The 24,059-nt window shown below is 41.5% G+C and overlaps 1 protein-coding gene across 3 annotated transcripts; it reads right to left on the bottom strand.

Annotated features, from left to right (window-relative positions):
* Window positions 1-258: 258 nt before the first annotated feature.
* On the bottom strand, window positions 259-22,094 carry LOC106652872. Of its 3 annotated transcripts, none has more exons than XM_014372028.2 (5): window positions 21,568-22,093; window positions 3,372-3,509; window positions 2,005-2,558; window positions 1,709-1,937; window positions 259-1,030 (listed from the first exon to the last, which is right to left on the bottom strand). In XM_014372028.2, exons 1-5 carry the CDS (start codon window positions 21,586-21,588, stop codon window positions 926-928), a joined length of 1,047 nt encoding a protein of 348 aa, XP_014227514.1. In that variant the 5' UTR covers window positions 21,589-22,093; the 3' UTR covers window positions 259-925. The 3 variants fall into 3 exon arrangements, with proteins under 3 accessions (XP_014227514.1, XP_014227515.1, XP_023314972.1); XM_014372029.2 differs by having other exon boundaries at window positions 1,745-1,937; window positions 21,568-22,091; XM_023459204.1 differs by lacking the exon at window positions 3,372-3,509 and having other exon boundaries at window positions 21,568-22,094.
* Between the last annotated feature and the right edge of the window lie 1,965 nt (window positions 22,095-24,059).

The raw sequence follows: 24,059 nt of genomic DNA, 5'->3' as shown, positions 1-24,059 counted from the left end.
TACCGGCAGGTAAGGATATGATTGTGGGCCAGTTTTTGCATTTAAATTTTTACTCAGAATCATTGCTCCCCCTTTGAAACCAATAGCTGTAATAAAATTATAATCCCCTTTAGACGAAATTGAACAATTTTATTGGGTATTTTTTTCGTATTAGGTAAATAAATTATCATTTTAATCCAAGCTCCGGCATTTTTTAAAGTTGTTCTACGACAATTCATATAGTAAAAGTAGTAGAAGGTAAAAAAAGCAAGAGTTCGGTTGGAAATCCATTATTTAGATATATATTTCACTCATAACAATTATTTATTTATAACAACTCAATCTTTAATTCTAATATTCATTCGAATATTTATATTTAAATTTTCATTTTCATTTTGATAAATAAAATATATCAATATCAATAACTATATTATTCGTTTGTCGTTACAAGAATTTCATACTATTCTCGAACAACAAAATTAAGTACTAGGTTAATTAATCACGCTATTAATTAATTAAATTGTATCATATACAACATAATTGAATACATTCTTTATCCACTCGATTATTTTTCATAATATTATGTAAATAAAAAAAACATTAAATGTGTACATAGGAAAATATTTGCAATCGCTGAATGAATTTCAATGTACTTGAAAACACATAAGTATTGCCTTACTTAAATACTGGTAATTGAAGATTAGTTTTATACAGAAAAAAAATCTCTCGATTCTTTTGAATTTTCGATAACAATTATACATATAGACTGCACACAGCCGACAGGGCAAATTACATCTTCTCGCCTAATCGGCCGCATAAACTTTTTGCATTTTACAACACACGCATTTTTTAATTATTATTCTCACTCCAGCGAGAATAAAGCACACTCATACATACACATATACAGGTAAACACACACAATATAACAAACTGCATTCGAGCCTCCTCAAACCGTATTGGCGTTGTCGCTTCCGTTCTCGCTGGCTTGCTTCTTCGCCGCGATCAGGCTCTCCCATTTCTCGATCAGGTTGCTCCGTCTCCGTGGATGGGGCTGCAATAAAAAAAATAGTCAAATGTAGAAGCAAAAAAAGTCTCTCGCACGTATAGGATCATCAGCACGAGTACAATATAAGCGCAATTAGCCGCGCATGTGAGCGTATGTATCGAGCAACAAGCATATAGCAGATATAATATGCAAAACAGCTAAGCCATGGATGACGATGTGTCTCACTCCTGCAACCAACGTGTAATGTATAACAGCGCAACTCGATATCGCGTATCGTGCAGGTAATTTTCTATGCGTGTATACGCACGCATGCCCGAGCATAAAAATTCACCGTTACACTTATTTTTCTCGCGATCCGCAAACGAGATATACGAGAGATGCTACACACAATCGTAATCGCGTTGCGATCGAGGTACGGTGCGCGCACTCGAGAATGTGAATTATTATCATCATCTATATAGCTACGTATATGCATGAGTACGTGTTGTTATTACATGAATTAGTGCGGCAATAATATGCGTGTTCACACGTGCGGTATATCTATGCGTCTATCTCACGCGGGCTACAATTTAAGCTCCAAAAATATTACAAATGACTTGGCTATTATAACGAGGCAGTGATGTATGTGTGTGTGTGAGAAAAAGAACTACTACGCTTAAATACGGAATATGTAGAGAGAGAGTTGTATGATACGATAAGGCATGAAAAGCAAAAGACAATTACATTTGTGCACAAGACTTTATATTTGTTGCCATTTACTTTGTGCCGAACGATTTTGTTCTCCTTCTCGGCGGGCATCGAGATCGTCATCGCGTCGTCCTCGGTGAGATTGCTGCTCGACGCGCCGCTCCTCAGCGAGCTCGCCGAGCCGTCGTAGATGTCCGAGTCCGTGTCCGTGCCGATGTCCGCCAGATTCGGCTGGGACTTGGCCAGCATCTGCGAGCGCATCAGTCTGTATGCCGCAAATCGTTTGTATTAATTTCATTCGTGAATTCGGCAATTAATTTAATGTATCGTACCTGAGCTCGTTCTCTCGCTCCCTCATCTCGCTCAGCTCCTTCTGTATCTTCTTCTCCACCGGCACGAAGTTCTTCCTGGTCGGCGGCAATTTCGGCTCGTCGTCCATGGCATACTTCTTGGGGCTGCCGTTATCATTATTATTATTGTTGTTGTTGTTGTTGTTCCTCATCTCCAAGCTGCGATTCAGCGCCTTGATGCTCTCGGGATTGAGGGTGATGGTGGGCCTGGGCAGGGCCTCGCGACTGTCCGCCGTTGCGACTCCACCGGGCGACGTGTAGATCTTGCCTCGGGTCGCCAGGAAGCGATGCATCAGGCCCTTCTGGCTGGGCGACTGGGCGAATCGCAGCGGCTGATGATGATGATGCTGGCCGAGGCTGCCTGCATTGCTGCCGTTGCGCGTCGACGATATCATCACTCCGTTGGTCATCTTTTTCGTGGCTTGTTGCTGCTGCTGCGTCGACGATCGATTATGATGCTCGAGTATGTGCGGCGTCGAGGTGGCGCGTTTCAGACGACCATTGCCCAGCTGCGTCACTTCGGAAATTCGACGCACCTGCGTACGTAATAGATCGAGTTTCGTTTAGTTTATATTTTTCTATTTGATATTTTCTTACGAGTTATTCCGAAAAACGTTTTTTTTTTTTTAAATTGTCGCGTCTACTCGCGAGCTTCGACGCTCCGGTATCTCCGAAATCACAGCTCAATTAACGGGTAAAAGCCGGCGCGCGAGTCGTGTAAAAAAAAGCAGCGAAACTAGTAGTGTGCCACCGTAACAACAATGCATGTGTATCACTTGCACATTTATACACGTACGCGGCGTTGCCGAGGCTACGTACAAAGTCGTGGGAAAAGAATGTATATATACATAGCTGCTGCTGCTGCCTCGAGAGCTTCGAGCGGCGCAGCAGCGGCAGTTAATAGCAAAACAACGGGTATTCGGTTCGTTAATTTTAAAAAGGACAATTTGACGCTGTAACAATCGTGGAATCGTCGAGCGACGTTAAAATTTGATTATAAATGTATATAGCCCAGAGAGAGAGAGAGGGAGAAAGCCATTGGGACATAATTTCACGTCTTTGTTGTTGTTTTTTTTTTTTTTCAATCACCGTGATTATACTACTTGGGCAAAATATCGCCAGGCGGGCATAGGTATGTCAAACGGTTATTGTTTGGCGCTTATATACCCGAGTTATTGAAATAGCTCGCTAATGACACGCTTTTATTTCTGGTAAAGCTCAAATTATATATCATTGTAAAATGCCACTTGCGCGCGCGCGCGGCAAAGAAAACTATTGAGAAATCCGCGCGAGTATAAGATTTAGACCGATTACATCGGACTATATGCTTTAAAATTTGTTCCTTTTACCTTGGAGTCGACCAGATCCAACGACAGCGTCTTTATGCTGCCACAGGTCCTGAGCTCGTGCTCGCGCTCCGTCACCTCCTCGATCTCTCGCTTTATCCGATCGGTCGCCTTACGCAACTGATCCACTCGGTGCTGAATCTGTGCGACAGAAGAAGAGAAAAGCGGCGTTGTAATAATTGAATTTCAAACGTGTACATATAAACGTCATTCTTTCCATTCTATTATAATTTTTTTTTTTTTTCTAAAACTTTATAGCGCGCAGTAAAAAAGGCTTTTTTGCTCGAGCGCAGTTTCTTCGTAACTTATCTAATCGGAACGGCAACGGCATTTTTGCGAGGCTATAATGCGCGCCGATCGTCGCAGTGATTATTATTATACCGCGCGCTGATACGCGATTTGAAAATCAATTACGAGAGCTTTTCATTCGGGCGTTTTTTTTGTTTTTAGATAAGTTGCATCGTCTGTTCTGCCGAGGAGTTGATGAGATTTTTATCGCGTAAATCAATGTCTTTTGTTGTAATATTAATGCTTTGATCGTGCAACTGAATTTTTAATGATATCACTTCACTAATTTTTTGTTGCTTTTCAAAAAACGCAAGATTCACGAACACAAGCTCGTCAGAGGATCATTTAAGCAAACTCGATAAAATCGGAAGAAAATGTAAAATCAAATTGAAACTCTAAGAAAAAAAGTTATCATTTTGAATTACACAGTAAAAATAACACGTAAATTTCGAATAATTTTTATGGGCATTTGCACCGAAATATTCAAGTAGCTATACTTCAATGACCATAGTTTTTACAAATAAGTATACTTTAAAATTAAAAAAGTTTCCTCGTAAAAATCAATGATTTTCATGCGATAAATGATAAAACTACCAATTTTAAAATTAATGAAGTAATACTAATATTAAAATCAAAGTAAATATACTGCGAGTTCAATTAACCAATATGTGAATTTTTAAATACAGATTCGAATATTGTTGTAATTTTATGAAAATCAATTAGAATATTTTCATTAAACGTAACTCTAATACTGCGACAAATATTAAATTTCAATGTATTGAGAGCTGACGCAAGCGTGTTGAGAGTTCTTCATACATAACTCTTTTTTCAGGTACGTAGTAGTACATAAGTTACCCCTAGATGGCGTGTGGCCGAATTCTCAAAAACCAAAAGAGAAGAGTCAAATAATGATATTATAAGTCAATGGACGAACCAAGACATATGTTATAATTCTATTATTTTGATCCAATAATCGTTGACAACTAGTGAAAATTCAAGACTGGTTGAAACTCGCATTAAAATCCGGTCTGGCAAATGCTACCAGTATTTTACTTGAAATATCGAGCCAGAGAATTTTCAAAGTGTATACGATACTCTGATTATTATATGTCTTCGACTCGATGGAGCATTGAGTAATATTCGAGCATACATGCAAATTCATAAGTGGGAATTCGAGCCGATCGGCAATTGAATATGGTGAAATCCGAATGGTCCATTATGGTTCAACGTACTCGGGTATACATACATACACGAATCAATTCACGGTATACATATACACGGCGCACGATATCAAGAGCCATCGAGGCACTGCAAAAGGAATCGAATAATCGTTAGTCATTGCGAACGCGGATCGGTGCGACGATGCACGGCCCGTAGCCGCGAGCAGCCGGTAAAATTCGATGGAGGACACACGATCGTCGCAAGAGAGCCGCGTCTCATTGACCGACAATATCTCGTGCGCCTCTATCGCCGGCAACGATCGTGAAAGGTTTATAACGTTTTTGATTTTTTTCTCTCTTCTTCTTCTCCTCTCGTTCAGCGGCCGAATGAGAACGTGCTCGCGAGACTCACAGCTGCATACAATACAGCTCGCGGTTAATTTCCACGCAAAGCGCCACGAGTTGCGAGCAGCTCGTAATGTCATTAGGAGCGACTCGAAGTAGAAGAAAAAAAAAGAACCAGAACGATAGGTTTTCCACGACTCCGTCTCGTGCGATTATTGAATTGTCCGCGCGCAGCCTGAAGTCCGATCGACGAGTTCGAGGCCCGTCGTCTCTCGCGGATCACCTACTTTTACGCGCGCGGCTCGACGTTTTTTTTAAAAACTATCGCTCTGCACTTGTGCGTGTGTGCGTGAGATCGAGCCGAAGATGCAGAGAAAGTCGAAAAAGTACATGCGAAATCATAATTAGCTCGCAGTCGCGCGGGAAAACTCGAACTTTACGTAATACGCGCCGGGGCAGAGAGAGAGACACATTGTTTTTATGCGTATATCGATACGCGCGTGATCCAAATCGTAAAATATTTAATATTATTTATTCGTAATCGCTTTCACTCGTCTGTATATACGGTTATCGACGCGGCTAATTTTACATATACGTAATATACATCGATGTATACACGGCAAAAAATGAAATGCACACGGATTATGGCAGTTTTTTTTTCATCCCCCCGCGGTGTACTTCGAGTTATGATGTACACCGCGAGAGATCGAGTCAATTGCAACGGTTTATACATATAACAGCGAAATACCGCAAATCACATTATGCACATTGTGTATAGCTATATACAGTCGAATATATAATGCATTGTATGCGCGCGTATCGCGGGAGGCAGAGAGGAGATTGATGCTACTGCCTTGTACATATATAAGTGGGCCGACCGGTCAAGATCGTTAATAACCGTCTCAGCTGTATATGCATATCTTTAAGTTATCCAGCACCTGCGCTGCGATATCTGTAAAACTGGGGAAAAGCCCAATGGAAGCGATACAATCTATTGGGAGTACATTTTCGAAAAATCGACTCGTTCCGCGTGCGGTTGATAATTACGCGAACTAAAGGAAAAAAAAAACAAAAACAAGAAATATCAAGTTGAGCAGTTAAAGCTCTCTCTCTTTCGTAGAGCTTCGGGGCAAGACTAGTTTCAATTATCGAGTACTTAACGAGGTTGTTTCAATTTTCATCGCTGCGACGCACGCCGCGACGACGTTAGTCTATATCATAAATACATACACCGTTTTGCAGCTGCGAAAAATTGTCACAATCTTACTTCCTGAAGCGAATCGAAAGCCTTCGGAGGGAGGGAGGGAGGTAAACGTCAAAATTTTTCTGCGAGTTGGATATATACACTCGTGTCACCGCGAAATACGGGTATTTACTCGTGCGAGGGAAAGTTACATATTGCGCGCTCGATACGATAGCGTATATTTCAGAAACGTGACCGTATAATGTACTCGGGCTCGATGTACACAATGAGAATAATTATAAAATTGCTCGACGTTGAAGCATCTCGTGGGAGACTTTTCAATCGATCCAGTTTAGAATTTTACAATACCGTCTTCTCCGTTACTCGAATTATTGCTTTTTAATTTTCGATGCACCCCCGCATAGCAGTAATCGCGTTGTTATTTGAATATGACCCAAATACGCAGATACTCGAGTTCTCGTCCGACTTTTTATAATAAACAGCAGCTCCCGCGGGAATATATTCGCAGTTCCGCAGCTGACGAACTAATCAAAGATATGTCAACGTCGCTATACTCACGATTAATCCGTTAGGAAGCGCGGCGCACAAAAGGATCGCCTGTGTATATATAAAAGTACTTCCAGAGAAAGAGAGTAAGAATCTGCAACGGCAGAGAATCAACACACTTTATATATACGGGATACACACTGGCACTTGGACTGGCACGGAATAAAAAATAGTATGCCGCTGCCGCTCTGCTCACTTTTGCTCGCCACGGAAAGTAAATTTTTTCTCGTACTTTTTGGCGCAAAATTATAATGCAGCCGAGTGCATTTGCGTCGAGTACCGCGTTGTATATAGGATATATAGCGTAGTGCACTGCAGGCTCGATCGTTTCCGACTGAATTGCGGTGGCGTACGACGACGACGATCTCTGGTCAGCAGCTGTGTGTCTGCGGCCGATCGCGTGGAGAGGTAAAAGGAGACCGCGCGAGCGGCTCGAGTCCGCAGTCGTGTATATATGTATACGTATAGAGGTACAATTGCTCCGCGGCGATCGCGGACGCACACACAGATACATACACACACGCGTTTGCCGGACGCTTATATATATAGTAGGGATACATACGTATGCTCTGCGAGGAGGCGATTTTTTGCCTTTACTTTCCGTTTTATGAAAGGACCTCGAGGAGCGAGATGTTCCTTTTTTTTATTTAGATCATCGCGCGCATTTTTTGCGTGTATCGTTCCCTCGTACGTATATGTATGAGGATATAACGATGATAATATACAAAAGCATCGAGAGCAGTTTTTATTGTCTCTGACCATAACACTCTGATATATGTGTATGTGCATGTGATGTTTTTGTTTCGACGCGAGACTCTGAGTAATCTTTTATATATGGCCGATTCTCTGTGAAATCGAATGGCCAAAAAATTTTTTTTTCTGCAAATATGAAAAACTTGTTGTATTTGATGTCAGAAATGTCCCCAAATTTTATTAGAATTTTTGGGGCCTTCTATGACACTTTTTCAGAGGCCCAAAGTTGGCCATTTTAGGGTTTTTTTGAAATTCATGAAAAATCACAAATATTAAAATAATTCCTGGATTAAAGTAGAATGATTCAAAAGTAAAAGTGCCCAGCAACTTTTTTGTTGGAAATTGTCCAAATTTTCAGAAAAAAAATATGCCAAAGTGATTGGAACAATCTAGGTAAGTGTAAAGCAAAAAAACTGCCAAAGGGACATAAATGATGAAATCTAATCGAGTTCGAACCGGACTTTCATTTCCTAAACTATGTAAAAAGCTTCCCAAAGATGTCAACTACTGCCTGATAAAGTTTTGTAATGGGTCTTAAAGTTTAACGCAATGTAGACAACAATGTGTGGCGAAAAACATGCAAAAAAGGTCAAAAATAGGCCCAAAATGCCTAAAATCACCAAAAACAGCCATTTTCAGGCCTTTTTTGCATGTTTTTCGCCACACATTGTTGTCTACATTGCGTTAAACTTTAAGACCCATTACAAAACTTTATCAGGCATTAGTTGACATCTTTGGGAAGCTTTTTACATAGTTTAGGAAATGAAAGTCCGGTTCGAACTCGAGTAGATTTCTTGTTTTATGTTTTTTTTTTATGTTTTCCCACTATGCTCTCTTTGGGTGGCTCCAATCACTTTGGCATATTTTTTTTCTGAAAATTTGGACAATTTCCAACAAAAAAGTTGCTGGGCACTTTTACTTTTGAATCATTCTACTTTAATCCAGGAATTATTTTAATATTTGTGATTTTTCATGAATTTCAAAAAAACCCTAAAATGGCCAACTTTGGGCCTCTGAAAAAGTGTCATAGAAGGCCCCAAAAATTCTAATAAAATTTGGGGACATTTCTGACATCAAATACAACAAGTTTTTCATATTTGCAGAAAAAAAAATTTTTTGGCCATTCGATTTCACAGAGAATCGGCCATATACACACTAATTATCGATCGCGCAAAAAATCGTTTATGTCATCGCCGCGATGATTCTTACGTCCGGTACACCGGTGCGTACACGTCGTCGCGTCTTGTCTCTATCTCTATATATAATATCTCATAATAGACGAAATTGTCCATAACATAGAAGTGGCAGAACAAAAAAAAAAACGCGTACCACTGAATGAATCAACTTGAATTCGATTCGATGGTCGTTTCGATCGCTCAAATATTTCTCTTTCCGCGGGCGAAGGAGATTTTTTTTTATGGCAACAATTATAATACACGCGGATATATACGAATTAATACGAATACGGATCGAGTCGTTTGTTTGAGCTCTCGTTTGCGGATCGACTCGTTAACGATTCGCGCGCTCGTACTTGGCCACAGGATGACTCACGCAGAGAGACGATCGCGATATAATCCGCGATGTATGTGAATTTATATTTGCATCGATATATATACGAGGCGGCGAAAATTACTCATCGCGTACGTAAACGTACTTAAAAAAAAAAGGTATCTCGGTTTCAAGCGCCGTGCCCGCGAGCTGCAGGTTAATGCATTATAAATACGCATCGGAGTGATTTCGATTCGCGCGCGACACGAGTCATCAACCTCCGAGAAATCGGATCGCGCTTGTAAAAAACGAAAGTTTCCGTGTGTACATAAGTCGCGTGTTTCACTGCACGCACAACGTTAGCCGGCAAAAATGATCCGTTGAATCGCTGCATATGTATATACCATAAACTCTGGTTTTACTTTTAAAGCGCTAGGCAGTATAACAATAATAATAATATAAACGGCTGTTCGAGAGCTGCTGCAACGGCGCGATTATCGATATCGCGCGGGGGCTCTCTTTTTTTTCGTTGTTGTTGTTTTTTTTTTGCGATCCCCCGGCTGCTCCTGCACACGCGTATTATATCCGCACTAGATACAGTATATATATGGTGCACCGGCGAGGCGAGAGTGAAAGCCTTGTATACGCGCTCGCGACTGCTAATATAATAATATCCCACACGCGCTGAGATAGCTGCCTGCTATAATATACGCTCGACACGTAGTAGTAGTATTATAATTGCCTTGAGTAATGGGCCCCCCTCGTGTTATCGCAGCTCCAAATGGATTGTATCATTACGGAGTACGAAGGCGTGTATAATACGTCGGTGGCGGGTACAGGTGTAGTTAGTAGCAGTTATAATCCTATAATTGAGTATTTAAGTCGTCGGACGCGCGACGATCGCACAGACCGATCGTATCGATACGAAAACGTAAACAACGATTATTACGAGAGCGAGATGATACGCGTCTTTGTGTACATTGTTTATAATACCGATCTTCAGGTGTACACGAGGACATCGATGTCTTGTAATATACGTATGTCTGGATGATTTTGAATCGTTTCCAAATAAGCCAGCTCATCGCTATAAATATGTGCCCGCGATTTCTAAAAGTCAATGTATAACGACGTAAATTTTCCACGTGAAAATGACGATGCGCCCGACGTGATTCTGTACGTATATATGAGGCCGCGAGCCACTCGAGCTTTCGCGGGCCGTCGTAGATAAAGTCGTCGATAGATCCTCCACGTATACGTACATATGTGAAATTATACACGTTTTAATACGCTCCGATAGCCAGCTGGTGAAGATCGGGCGCACTGCACTGCTGTCATGCGCGCCTTCGATAAAAGAGAGAGCGTGCGTGGCCGACTTGGGGAAAATTAGTCGTAAAAATGAGCGTTTATTAAGCTGAGCACTTTGAGTTAAATTGACATTATAAGTTCGGTGACTCAGGTGTGCGCGCGCCTATATACTTTATTAAAAACGGCGTCTATGAGTAATTTATTAATTGATTCTCGCGCTCGATGAGCTCCGCGCGATTCAATGTTCGTGATATAGCTTACAGCTGTCGGTATCGAGCACGTGCGAATCGATCGTGTTTACTCTCACATGTACAAAGAGAAACAAATGCGCATCTCGCGGCGCGTATCCTTGAATCTAATGAATTCTTCAAGCGTCGGACGCGCCTCGAGCCGATAATCCAACGAATACAAGGTGTTATATATAGGATCGCGAGCGTATAAACACATGTTACACGATTGGCTTTAGGCGCAACGCGGAGCTGTATACACAATACCGAAGCTCATCCGCGCGCGTCTCGAATATTTCACCGCCACCGCCAATCTCGCACCTGTATATACCATGAAAAAAAAAAAAAATAATTGCCGCGATGAGTTATAATACGACATTTTTAAGAAACCGCAGACTCGCGTAATGTTTAGCTGCTCGTGTCGTTCGTCGCGTGACCGTATACTCGAGTCTACGCGCCGCGCGGCTAGAGAGCTAGAGATGACGGAGTGTAGGTATGGCTCGAAAAAAAAAAACGAGAGAAGCTCACGGCAGTGAGGAATTTAACGTTGCGGAACAGGCGCGATGATCTCCGAGTGTATTATATACACTTCTATATACAGGTAGCACTCGGCGAGCTTGTTTACACGACCGAGGAACGATCGGTATTTATACGTTTCGGATCGAGCGCAGACACAGAAGTTCGGCAAAATAAAGTCGATGCTCTCCAGCGCTCGATTTTTTTCATAATTTTCACCGAATAATTAATCGAAAAATTTCAATCTCTTTTTTAGAGCTTAATGCCAGAAAAAAAACGTGCAGACTGAAATTGCAAAATAGGACTCTTTTATATAGTGCTCTTTGGCCTCGACAATAATGCGCGTTACATCAGCACCGCACTCCTTGAGTGAGCAAATAAAAAAAAAATAAAATAAAGAGCTTTGGCGACGAGCTGAGTAAACTATAATACGTGCGTCTAGGCTCCATTCTCTCTCTCTCTCTACTCTATCTCTTCAAAAAATTTACCTCGGACCGCAAGCGAAATGTTATACATATATTTGCCGAGCTGCGAAGGTGGCAGCTGATCCAACTTCCTTTGATCCTCGACGTTGCACAATTCTACGCACACTGCGCTAGACGGGTACTTTTGCAAGAAAAAAAACTCGGAAGCCGCAGCAGCAGCAGCAGCAGCGAGCGAAAAGATTCTGGAATTTTTCATCTCGTAAATCACGCGCGTTAATCGCCTCGTGCATGTACAATACGCGCCTGGCCTGGCTATAAATGTTTTGGAAAATAACGCGAGCGTCAGGTGCCAGACTCCGACTTCATTTTCTTTTTTCTTCTTTTTTTTTTTTTTTATACTTCGAAAGTCCCAACTGCGTATAATGAACCTCCTACCTGGGCACCGTATTACGAAGTTGCTGCTGCTGCTGCGCGACTCGAGGACGAGACGTGGGTTTTTGCCTTGCCGCGCGACAAAGCTCGACGAGAGAGAGAGAGAGAGAGCAATTTACTTTCGTTTCACAGTTGCAACTTCAATTGCATCTCAATTATTTTACGACGCGAGACGTTTAAAAAGTACATTTCGAGAGCAGCTCCTCTCCGTCGCTATCATAAAATTAATACCTGTGTGTGTGTTTGTATAATAAGGCGTTCGGCGTGTGTATATAATTTTACAACATTGTCTCGCCGTGGTCGTGTATAGCGACGAGAAAGAGAGAGAGACGTTGGCAGACAATCGCATTATACACGAGTATGCACAAATGATATTTCGAAACGGCCATTAGCACAACCAATAATAATGTTGTATCTGGACACAAGTTCATTTAATTTGAATTGGAAAAATACGACGTGTCTCGACGACGAATGACACGTGCGCGTTTATAGCTACATAGCTTTCAGTTTCGAATTTCCATTTCATTAGCGCGACGAGTATAGAAGTTCGCACAGGATATTTACAAAAGTATACGCGCACCCTTTCTCGGGATCGATTTCAAAAAAGCCCTCCCTGTGCCACGCGCGAACGAACTAGCAGCTCCGCTGATATCGGGCGAAGCCTTTTACATACAAACGGATGTCCGTAAGAAAATGAGCCATAAAAAAAGGATAGAGTCTCGGAAATCAATCGCAGCTCTCGGCGAGTTTATTACGCCGTCGCCGTCGACGAGTGAACGATAATAATTTGTCGTCCCCCAGGATCGAAAGTTCTCCATGGCACACGTTGAGCTGCATACAAATGTAGCGCGGGTTATATACATGGCGCGAGCTATGAAGCGAAGGAGAGAAAAATGAGAGGAGGAAAAGAAAGACGGCGCCGAGCGAAAGTTAGTCAGCTATTCCACTACTGGCTACTCGCATCTGGTTTTCTGTAACTATTTTCTTTGATCAAAAAAGCCGAAACTCGCGGACGATGAGAAGGAGATCGAGACCAAAATAAGAGCAATCGTCGAGCTGGAAAGGAACAAAAATCCTCTTTTTCACAAGTCAAGCTATTACCCTTATCAATTGTTATTACTGTTATCGATCGAAATAATTGCAGTTGCGATCGTGGGAGGAAGTACAGTAGTTCCATCGGAGGAGGCGGAAATAAAACGAGCAACCAGCAATACGTAGTTCACTATCATACAATGAAGGTCAAAATTGAATACGAAAAGCAAACACCGAAGGATATTTTTTAATGGAATATAATTTATATGTTTCATGTACAAAATTTATTACACAATATTTGTACAATATGCAATATAATTATATGTCTCTAAATTTAATATTTTATTGCTAAAATATAAGGTCATAAGTCTTTCCGCGGGTTTAAAATCGCTTGTAAACGAATGAGATGACCGTGTTTACGAGTCAAAAATCCGATGGAAAATATATTTTGATTCATAATAATTACCACCAGGAGGCTCAATTGTACCGAAAATACGTTCGCGCAAGAGAAAAATATTTTCCTCGTTTATATATAATTACAATCTTCGTAATTTACATACTGGCGAATGATGACGTTAAACTGGGATTTATGGCAGATGACACTAATACCGAAATTATTGTCTGTTTATAAATGATATTTCAACAGTTGTTAATTTAATAATAATCAGAAATTGTAAATGCCATTTAGATAACGATGAGCATCGAAATCCATTTCGTTTTCTAATGTAGATATTTTTGTTTGACAAATTCCAATAATGCTTGATATCCACTATATATAAAATGATGTTGTACTTATAAACGACAAAAATATTTTTCTCTTGCGCGAATGTGGCCTTGGTACAACGACGCCTCGTAGCGGCAATTATTAGAAATCAAAATATATTTTCCTTGGGGTATTTTTCTAATAAATACGATTACCTGATTCGTTTGCGAACGATTTAGAAACGGGTCAGACATAGGTATATGCTCAAATTAAACATATTTTACTTATGCTGTAAGAATCAAGTGTTTGAGCTTAAATAAAACGGTATTATTTAGCAAGAGATTTTTTTGTTTACATACACCGGTAATAAATATTTACGAATAAGTTTAAAAGCTTATATGTAATAATAGTTAAGAATAATTTTTTGTAACACGAATATTCATCACTTTTAAATATAAATCTTTACTTCTTTACTATTTAAAGCAAGCTTACAACGCGAAAGAAAGGAAAAAAGGAGGAGAAAAAGAAAACTGGCACGCTGCGTTGAGCTCTCGGCTGGCAAACAACGTACAAATTTCCAACGACAAGCGAGAAAGACAAATGTCATTGATTATACACACACAAACACACACACACACACACACACACACACACACTTAGAGAGGCAACTACAGCAAGTTTATATATCTATACGAGATTCGCGAGCTGCACGGCACGCAGCACATTTGTTTCGTATAGGAAATACCTGTTTACCGGTCCATGACATATTTGACATGTTTGTCGCTGTTTTTTCCCCTCCGCCTCTCTATAAAATACGTAAGTGCGCGCGCGCGTGCGAGCGAAACAAGGTGTACTCCACGGAGACGTGTCTCCTGTACCGCGGTACAACGCGCGGGGCTATTTCTTTCTTTCTTTCTTTCCTTTTTTTTTTTTTACCACTTCAAGGAAGTGATATTGCCGCGACGTTAATGTCTCTCTGAATCGGGATTTGTTGAACCAGGTGGATTTTATCTAGCGTATACTAGTCAGCGCGCGGTACTATGGGATAACCGGAGCATAATAATGTTTATAAAAGCCACGCGCGCGCGCACGTACACATTCTGCAGGCTCGCGCACACGCGGACAATTTTCAAATTGATCCTATTTTCATAACTGTGCCCGCGAGATGCAGATATAGCGTTATAATATCCCCGGAGAGGCACGACGATGTCTGCGCGGCCCGAGAAAGGGACCATGAGAAATCGTCGCAATATATACAGTACCATGAGTGGGTCTTCGAGAATCTCTGCTGTGAATCTCTATTTTTTAATTTAATTTTTTACTTTCATTGGTTGTTTTTTTTAACTTGTAAATATATGACAACTCGAAATGTAAAGCATGTTATAAAGATCGGCTACGATCGATCACCTGACCAAGACTAGTGACGATTAATATTATAATTTGAGAAGTAACTAATGAAAAGTGACACTTGTAACCGTAATGATAACGATTGAACATTGAAATGTACGCGCGCATTGAGCAAAAATTACCACGTAAATAAAAATGATGATATTGTGGACTTCCGAAAGTAGTCAAAAGAATGGGAGTATTGTAACTTCTGATTTAACCGCTAGATGTCATAATCGATTCCGAACATGAAAAAGTTGAGTTTTTCAGTTATATTATTATAAAGAACAAGATAAGTATTGGTTTATAGCTTTTTCGAAACATATTTATTTTTTCCATAATTATAAAATAATATCGATAAATGTTAATAAATTCAAAAATTAGCCACAGCAAGGCTGAAACAAATATACACAATAACAATTACGGCTAGTGGTAACTTGGGCGCCTATACACTATCTACAAAAATTGTGTACATTGCTTCAAGTCGTGCTGAGCACGCAAATGTATTACACCATAAAAACGTACATAAAAACTAAAAAAAATTTAAGTATTGTAAAGACTTTAATATTTAGATTGCATCGAGTGGTGCATTTAAATCACGAGCCACACGAGGTGTGCTGTACCCCCATATATATTTTTTAAAATAAATTCATACTAATAAATGAATGCGTATTGCGTTTATTCATTTAGCCATGTACTCTTTCGGCGGTAGCCATTGTCGCAATAGAGGCTCGTGCGTCGCGTCGCGCAATAGGCTGCAGAAATATTTCTCATTTAGCCGTGGCTCGCTGTATAATAATAAGCTCTAAAGACTTTTGCAACTCTCGAGTGTCCCTCTCTCTCTCTCTCTCTCTCTCTCTCTCTTGAGAGCAGCTTTATGTATACGAGGTCGTTTCCTCGGGCGAGGAACGGACGGAGAGCCCAAACGAAAACGAAGAACACATTCGAGCGTATTTTTAAGTGCGTCGCGCGCTAATCGATACGAGTCGTTTTTTCGATTATCGACTCGGCTCTTTTCCTGCCTGCACTCATGGTAAATATACGTAACGTTCGACGAACTTTCGCACGTGCACCGATGATAAATCTTCTCGAACATTTTTAAACGAGAAAATAATAAAAAAAAAAGCTGCGCGATCGATGCGTGCGATCGAATGAAATAAAAAAATTTGAAAAAAAATCAGTCGTTTTATCGTCGCCAGAGCTGCATTATACGTCATAAGCGCCAAAAGATAGGTGCCGCATGAAACAAAGTCTCTCTCTCTCCCTCTGCGTGCGGAGAGATAAGCGAAGGCGTCGTCGCGAGCGCAGAGAGCTGATACGATACGGAAGTACGGCGCCGCCGCCGAGATCTCGCGACAAAAGAAGCGCACATTTATAAGTGCGACAGAACCGATTCAGGTGGCTTCGCGCGAAACTATGCTTTCAATAAAATAATAATAATCCCGAATGAAGGTCATAAAATTTGCTTTATATACTAATCGAAAATTTTTTTGCCACTTGCAAGTTTACGATGCTCCATCTGTCGATGACATCGAAAAGCTCGCGATCAAACTCAACACCTTTGACTACGATAAATTTTGTTACAATACACATTTTTGTAATCAATGAGCTGCTGGCATAGTACAACTTTTAGAATTTTAACATTAACTACAAAGAAATTACAAAGTCTTAGCAGATTAATTTAAAAGCATTAAAAATATTTAAAAAACATCTGAATAAATTCGATCAAAAGGTAACTTCTGGTGTCTAGGGATACTACGTGATCTAACCACGAGACTATTATTACACCAGAATTAGCATTATAAACTCGCTGCTTCGTGCGCTTGTGTAGGTACTCATACGTAGCGCTCGAGGATCGCCGGGCGTACATACCTATTCTCTCATCAGAAACGGCAGCGCGCCAAGATTCCGTATAATAAATACCATATAATAAATACCATATATACGCGTGCGCGGCGAACTTGAAGGCAAAAAAAAAATACGCAGGAACAATATACAATAGGAGGGAAAAGAAGAAGAAGAAGCCAAGTTATGGCTCTCGCGAGTGCATCTCGTTGAAAACTCCTGCATTTATATGTACGCTCGTGTAGTATAGTTATGTGTGTAGCTTCCAAACGCGCACACCAGCACGTATATATATATAATACACGAGAGCTACAAAAATATTTAAATGCAAAACGTAAAATATATTCTGTGGCTATACATATATACGAAATCGTGGCTTGGATCGATGTTAATTTTCACGCACGCATTTTCACGACGTATTAACTGCTTTCTCGCGAGCATCTGCATGGGGAGAAACTCGCGATCGTCCGCGAGAACACGTCGCGCGCGAAAATCATCCCGCCATACGTGCGCGTCTATGTACACACACACATGCGAGTCGCGAAAAAAAATTCGTGCACTCGAGACTCTTATAAATGCGCAACTGGGTACGATCTCGCGATAAATTAACTTAACGCGAGAGTCCCGCGACTGCTGCTGCTGCTGTTGGGGGCATTTTTTATGACTTTTGAAAACGCACAGACCCCATTACGCACACGTCGGTGGCCGCGTGCAAATTGCGCTCGCATTCGACTTTTCACCGCTGCCAGATGGGAAAAGAAATTAACCCACGGCTGCCTGAGAAATATCAGTTTGCTTATTACATTTTATACGCGTCGATGAGACGCGGCCGACGATTTATCGACGCCGATACGGCCGAATGATTTCCCTAATTGCTGTCGCTCAAACTCGAAAAGTGCTCGAGTGTGCCCGCGTTCAGCAGCATCAACTTCATGTCGCACTTGATCAAGATTCATTTTGCGATTTGGGCTTTCGAATGAAAAAAAAAAACGATCAGTCACATGTCACGTGCATATACGTTCGCTCGAATTATACTTCGGACAGCTGTAGAACGATTCGCAATCGATTTCCTCGAGTTACCGATAATTAACCGGAAAATGTAATATACCGACGTATGCGCACGAGCGAAATCAGGCGAGCTCTGATTATACGGGATGGATGCGTACATGATCTGTATATTATCGAGACTTACTGCAATAATTGCAGCACAGACAGGCTAAAATTTTTAAGTAACGCAATTTCGTTTTCGATGTTACGTCGCGCAACAACAGCAAAAAAAAACAAAAACAACCACAATGCAGCAACGCAGCGACGAGAACAAAAAACTCGCTCTCTCGAGTTTCTCTAATTCGATTTTAAACACTCTCCCTTTCGAAAAACGCGGCGCCAGCTTATATACGCGTAAAGCGTATATAGCTCCACTTGTGCGCGGCTCAGCGAGGCTGCATTCCCAAGATACCTAATTAATCGCGCCGCGCGACGTCAAAATCATGCCTACGTATACATGCTGCACGCAGCAGCAGCGAACTTTCTTCGGCTTACTCTAACTGCGCGAGGGCATTATTATATGTGCGTGTATATGTGTGTGTGTTCTCCCTGCGCCGGAAATGCCGACGAGTCCCACGAATGCACCGCCGCTATACAGCGTGTTCGTGTGTGTATGTGCGTATTCGAGAATCGGCAGTGTATACGTACACGAGAGACTTCGTTTAACGCGGATAAATAACGGCTCGATTTGGGAAATCGTATGTACTTGCCACGGGCCGATATACGTACGCGCGTAATGTGAAAACGAGTCGCGAGTGTGCGTTCGTAAGAAGAGAATGAAAAAAAAAAAGAAGACAACAAATATTTTGTTCACAGAGTCAAGCCGTGTACAATAAGCGCGCTAAAAGCCTTTTATCGCGCGCGCGTTTGCATATATACTAAATGTTCATTTTTCCTCGAGATCGAGAGTCGTCACGTTCGGCGTGCAGACGCTTATAAGCGGGTATTTTATTGTTATATATGGCAAAAGTACATTGTATGCCCCAAACATTTTTGTATAAATAAAGAGCCATTTGTAACTGTACCGGTGACGGATATTTTTTTCTGATAGGTAGATCAATTCAATTTCATGTTTTAGCATTCAAATTAATGCCCGAACACACTAATTAAAAGCAGAACCAAGTTTCAGTTTTTTTCAGTTTTTATACATGTTTTTATTATGATGGTGTTTGCGTGCTCAGCACGACTTGAAGCAATGTACAAAATTTTTGTAGATAGTGTAGGCGCCCATGTTACCACTAGCCGTAATTGTTAATGTACATATATTTGCTTTAGCCTTGCTGTGGCTAGTTTTTGAATTTATGTACATTGTTAATATTATTTTAAGATTATGGAAAAAATAAATATTTTTTGAAAAAACCATATCAATAATCTGCCTTAGAAGTATCAAGTATTTACGCTCAAAAGGGAAGCAAGTTTCTAAAATTGAGCTCTGACTTATACAATTATTTTGACCTTGCCACTTGCAGATTTACAGACACAAAGGTACTCGCCGTCTAGCGGTCAAGATGGGCCTTAATTAAAATTGAGTTTTTTTCACAGTTTTTGAGCAATTGTCTCGAAAGTATTGAAACATTAATTTTTAAAGGATGTTTTCACATATAAGCATAGAATTATATCTTTTAGTTAACATTTTATTAAAAGAATGAATGTGATTGTATTTTCAGGCATGTTTTAAGCATTTTACAAAAAAAAATAAGTCAATACTGATACATTAATGTTTAACAAAGATTTCATGTAAAAGTATCTTAAATAAAATTTAATACTGTTTACTTTAATCTTAATGTCTGATTTAACATTAATTCTGCCATAAATTTAAATTGTTTTTTACCCACTACATGGCGTCCATTGCGTTCTATTTATTCTTACTAAAATGCTCGAAAATTGGAGTGCGAATGAATTTTACGACCGCGACATTGTTTTTATTTGTTCAAGCCTCGGCATCGCGTGTACACCTCCTCTCCTTCGCGTACAATTGTTTTAATGAATGACACATTTTACACGTTATAAAAGCGAATCTTGCGCAACTTCGATGCAGGACGTATCGCTTTAGAAAAACCGCAAAACCGCCTCTTAGTCTAGTTATATTTTAAGCGCGTGGGTGTGTATGAGTAAAATACGCATTGAAAAAAATTCGCATTCGTAAATTGTAATTTTCGAGAGAACTAGCTAGCTATATAGTTGGCTGCCATAGTTTTCACAGTACAGCGGAGCGCGCACGAATTTTCTCACGAACGCGCCGCCGCGCGCGATGTATTAAAATATGATGTATGCGCATACATTATAAATACGCGCGAGCGCGATCCGTTAAAAAGTTCTTGAGCTATTTTTTTTCTCTCTCTCTATCCTCTTTTTTTCCTTTATCAGTGCGCACTCGCGCAGTTAATATTTGTGCGAATCTAGGTCTATGCTGCGCTGCGCTGCGAGTATATATACAATAAAGCCGCAGACAAATATACACGCACATTGTAACCTTCGTTTGTGCGGCACGCAAATAGAGTAACCGTGTGTGTGTGCGCATGTGTTTGTAGTACCTATATATTTTCCGCAGAATTTTCGCAATCTCGGGGGGAAGCTACGTATCCGATGTACATGCCTTTTTTAATTGCATCCATAAAAGCGTTATCAACGTCACTTTGTTTCGCTCTCGAGAACCTGCAGCGATGCTTTATCGAAAATTTAGCTTTTCACGTTATCTACGAGCGCTTCCCATTTTTATTATTCTTTGTTGTTGCGCTTTTTTTTAACAACTGAAAATAAAACTCGGTAAACTCATTTCGTGTCGCGCTTAAAAAACCCAATTAGATACACGCTCGATTGATAAACAATTTTTCATCGATGTAATTGTTTTTTGTGTACTCTCTTTCGCAGTTATTTTCGAGCATTGTCCAGACCGTTCCAACGATTACTCATGAACATTTTTTCGAGTTTCAATAAACAAAATTCACGCGATTCTTTTCTCCATTATTTAATCAGTTGTGCGCGCGGCGCGAAAATTCTACGCGCTTCTATCCCAAGAATTCCACCTACGCTTTCGGTGCTTTAAAAATTACGCTCGCGAGGAAGCGAGCAAACAACCCAACGAATGATTTGTCAAACGAAATTTTATTTCGCCCAGTCACACTCGTAAGCGCGCCGCGAGGTCGATGAAATATTACATACATATATACATATAGGTATCCCGCACGCGGGCCGTACGAATCGAGAATCGACTTGAAGTAAATATAGTTTCGCGCGAGTCGAATAATCCCACGAAAGACAATCTACCGACGAGTCGCGCTGCTCCAGCTCTTATCAGTTATATGGTAATTACATAGGTAAACAATGACGATACACGAGTGCGTCGTCGTCGTCGTCGGCATGTGAAAGCAATCGAAAATAATCGTCAGCGCGACGATCTCGCGCGCGGTGTCAATCTTGTCTATATATTATGTATCTTTTCGTATTATTATCGAAACGCCAAAGCGAAACTATTATTATAATACGGTGTCTCTCACCTGGGCTATGTCGCTCTTCATGGTATTTCTTTTTTTTTCACTTGGAAATAACGAGAAATGAAATGTCCTCCGGTTCCTGCGACGCTGCGAAACTTCACTTGACCAAAAAAAAAAAAGAGATACTCGTGTATATTTATCACTGAGCGAGCACAAGGAGTCGGCGGCACATTATATATTACATATAGACGGCAGGCGGCGCGGGCTCGTAATAATACAATATAATCGCGCGACAGGTGCGTTCGATTAGTTATATATGTATATGTAGGTGCGAAACCGAGTTTTAGAGCGGCAAGTATGTACACAACACTGCTGCACGGCTGCGCGTCGCACGCGAGACTGCTGTATACGCGCGAGAGTCGTCCCCGCGGCGGTTAAAGCACTTTTACAACCGCCCGTGTGTTGTACTGTTGTATATACCGATGATGATGGTGGGTGCCTTTATATATATACATACATGCTCCGCTGCTGCCGAGTACTGCAGCACACGTATAAAACGTATATATACACCTTTACCACTATATAACTACAGCTGGCTCGAAAACTATTCGTTGTTTCGCGATTCCCCTTTTGCTGCTGTCGCTTCTCCTCCTCCTCCTCCTATATACCTGCCTGCGTGAGCTTCCTATCGTGTGTTGTACACGCTCGAGCGCGATCGGATTCCAAGTTCGATTCGCCGCTTGTATTGCAGCAGTTTGCTCATGTGTAATTGTTTGTTTACCGAGCTCGCGAAACGTCGTATACATCTGCAGAATCGGGCCCACGACTGTACGTATACACCTTGAAACTTCGGAGGCGTTAGCTGCACACTTACGTCCGATTATCGATTGATTATATAGTTGCCGATCCGTCTCAAAGATCGGTATATTCCGCGGATGGAGTGGCACATCGCGCGCGATTCCGTACACTCCTACGCGAGCCTTATAGCTCCAGCTCTTCTTCGTATATGCATGTATACACGTCGTATACAGTATCGGCTCGAGAGTATATAAGCGAGATCGCAGATTACAGATATATCTGTACACGGTCGTGCGAACGAACAAATTACCCGTTTCTTTCTTTCTTTCTTTCTTTCTCTCTTTTTTTTCATAATTAACGAATACACGCGGCGCTGATATACTCGTGTACATACGTTTATAAGCCGCTCGAAACGTCAGAGACGTGCGCGGTATACACCTACACGTACACCAGTGTACCACACGCGATCCCCGACGCGAAGATCTGCACACGCTCCATTTAGATACGGATCGAGCGAGACGCGTCTTTGAAAGCTGCGCGCTGCAGAGCTGCTGCAGTGCGTGGACTGCGTGCACGAAGATTCGCTCGTTTATGCCGGGTAATAACGAGAGGCATCTTCATGCCGATTCGAATTGCGCCCGTGACTGACTGTACGTGCTGTATATGTATACGAGTCGAGAGCCGGAAGCCTCGGCCGTGTATAATAATATATAGTATACGCGTGGGAAGTCGATTCGTACGAGGTGCACTTGTACCTATATATATATAGCGAAGAAAGTCGTCCTCTCTGCCGCTGATGGATTCGCGCGTCATTGTTTCTTTCGCTCTCTTCTGCAAGTCAGCGCGAGTAATTCAACCTAACGATCGTGTGTGCGCCGGGCCCAGAAATGCGCGACTTTCCATAGATAGCTCGTCCGTCATAATTCAACCGTCGGATTCTCCTTGAAATCGTATTATAATGCCTCGTAGTATGCAAGGGGGGACTTGAACGAATTTCCCGAATCGTAACTTGGCCACGCGTATAGTATTCGCGTTCTCTCGATACCGTTTCTCGTGTACTCTCTTGCGCAGGATCTAATTTTTTCTTCCTCCTCCTCTCTAGCCACGGCAAGCATACATAAATCGTCCACGGATGAATGCATAATCTACTCTAAAGAGAGAGAGGCGTGTATGCAGATTCGATACGCATCCGAGAGATCGGACCCGATTTTCCGTCGTGCCCGAGTCCACCGCGAATATGTAATATAGCTCCGTTACTGTATCACGTGCGCGCGGGGTAGCTTTCGCCGATCACGTACACACATACATACACATGTATCGGCGTAATTTTCGTACATACATGCATGCATAGATACGTGCATTAGATCGAGAGCCACGCGAGGGCGTCGCGCGCGATTACGCCACGCGATATCGTACAGTACAGTCGCTATATAATAATGCGCGCACAGCTGATACCGCACAGCGTCTTTACGGAGATCGGCTTACTACTTCGCGATCGTCCCTCGACTCACGGAACGGATCGCTTGGCATCTCTCGCTGCAGCCTTATAACGGTATAAAAAGTATGTGTGCTGTGTATATATATACCTACTCTGGGCGCACACGACTCGTGACTCGAGCGAGAGTTTATGAATATAGGTATACAGGTAGAGTACCTTTGTATACGGAGCAGCTGTACCTGTACACACACACACACACACACACACACATACTGTACTTGAATGTAGGTGCATCGCGAGCTCCATCAGCTGCTGCGCA

This window comes from Trichogramma pretiosum, unplaced genomic scaffold (genome assembly GCF_000599845.2).
Source record: "Trichogramma pretiosum strain Unisexual culture from Peru unplaced genomic scaffold, Tpre_2.0 scaffold58, whole genome shotgun sequence".
Classification (NCBI taxonomy): domain Eukaryota; kingdom Metazoa; phylum Arthropoda; class Insecta; order Hymenoptera; family Trichogrammatidae; genus Trichogramma; species Trichogramma pretiosum.
The sequence above is the reverse complement of the archived record's forward strand: the minus strand, read 5'-3'. Positions and strand labels throughout refer to the sequence as shown.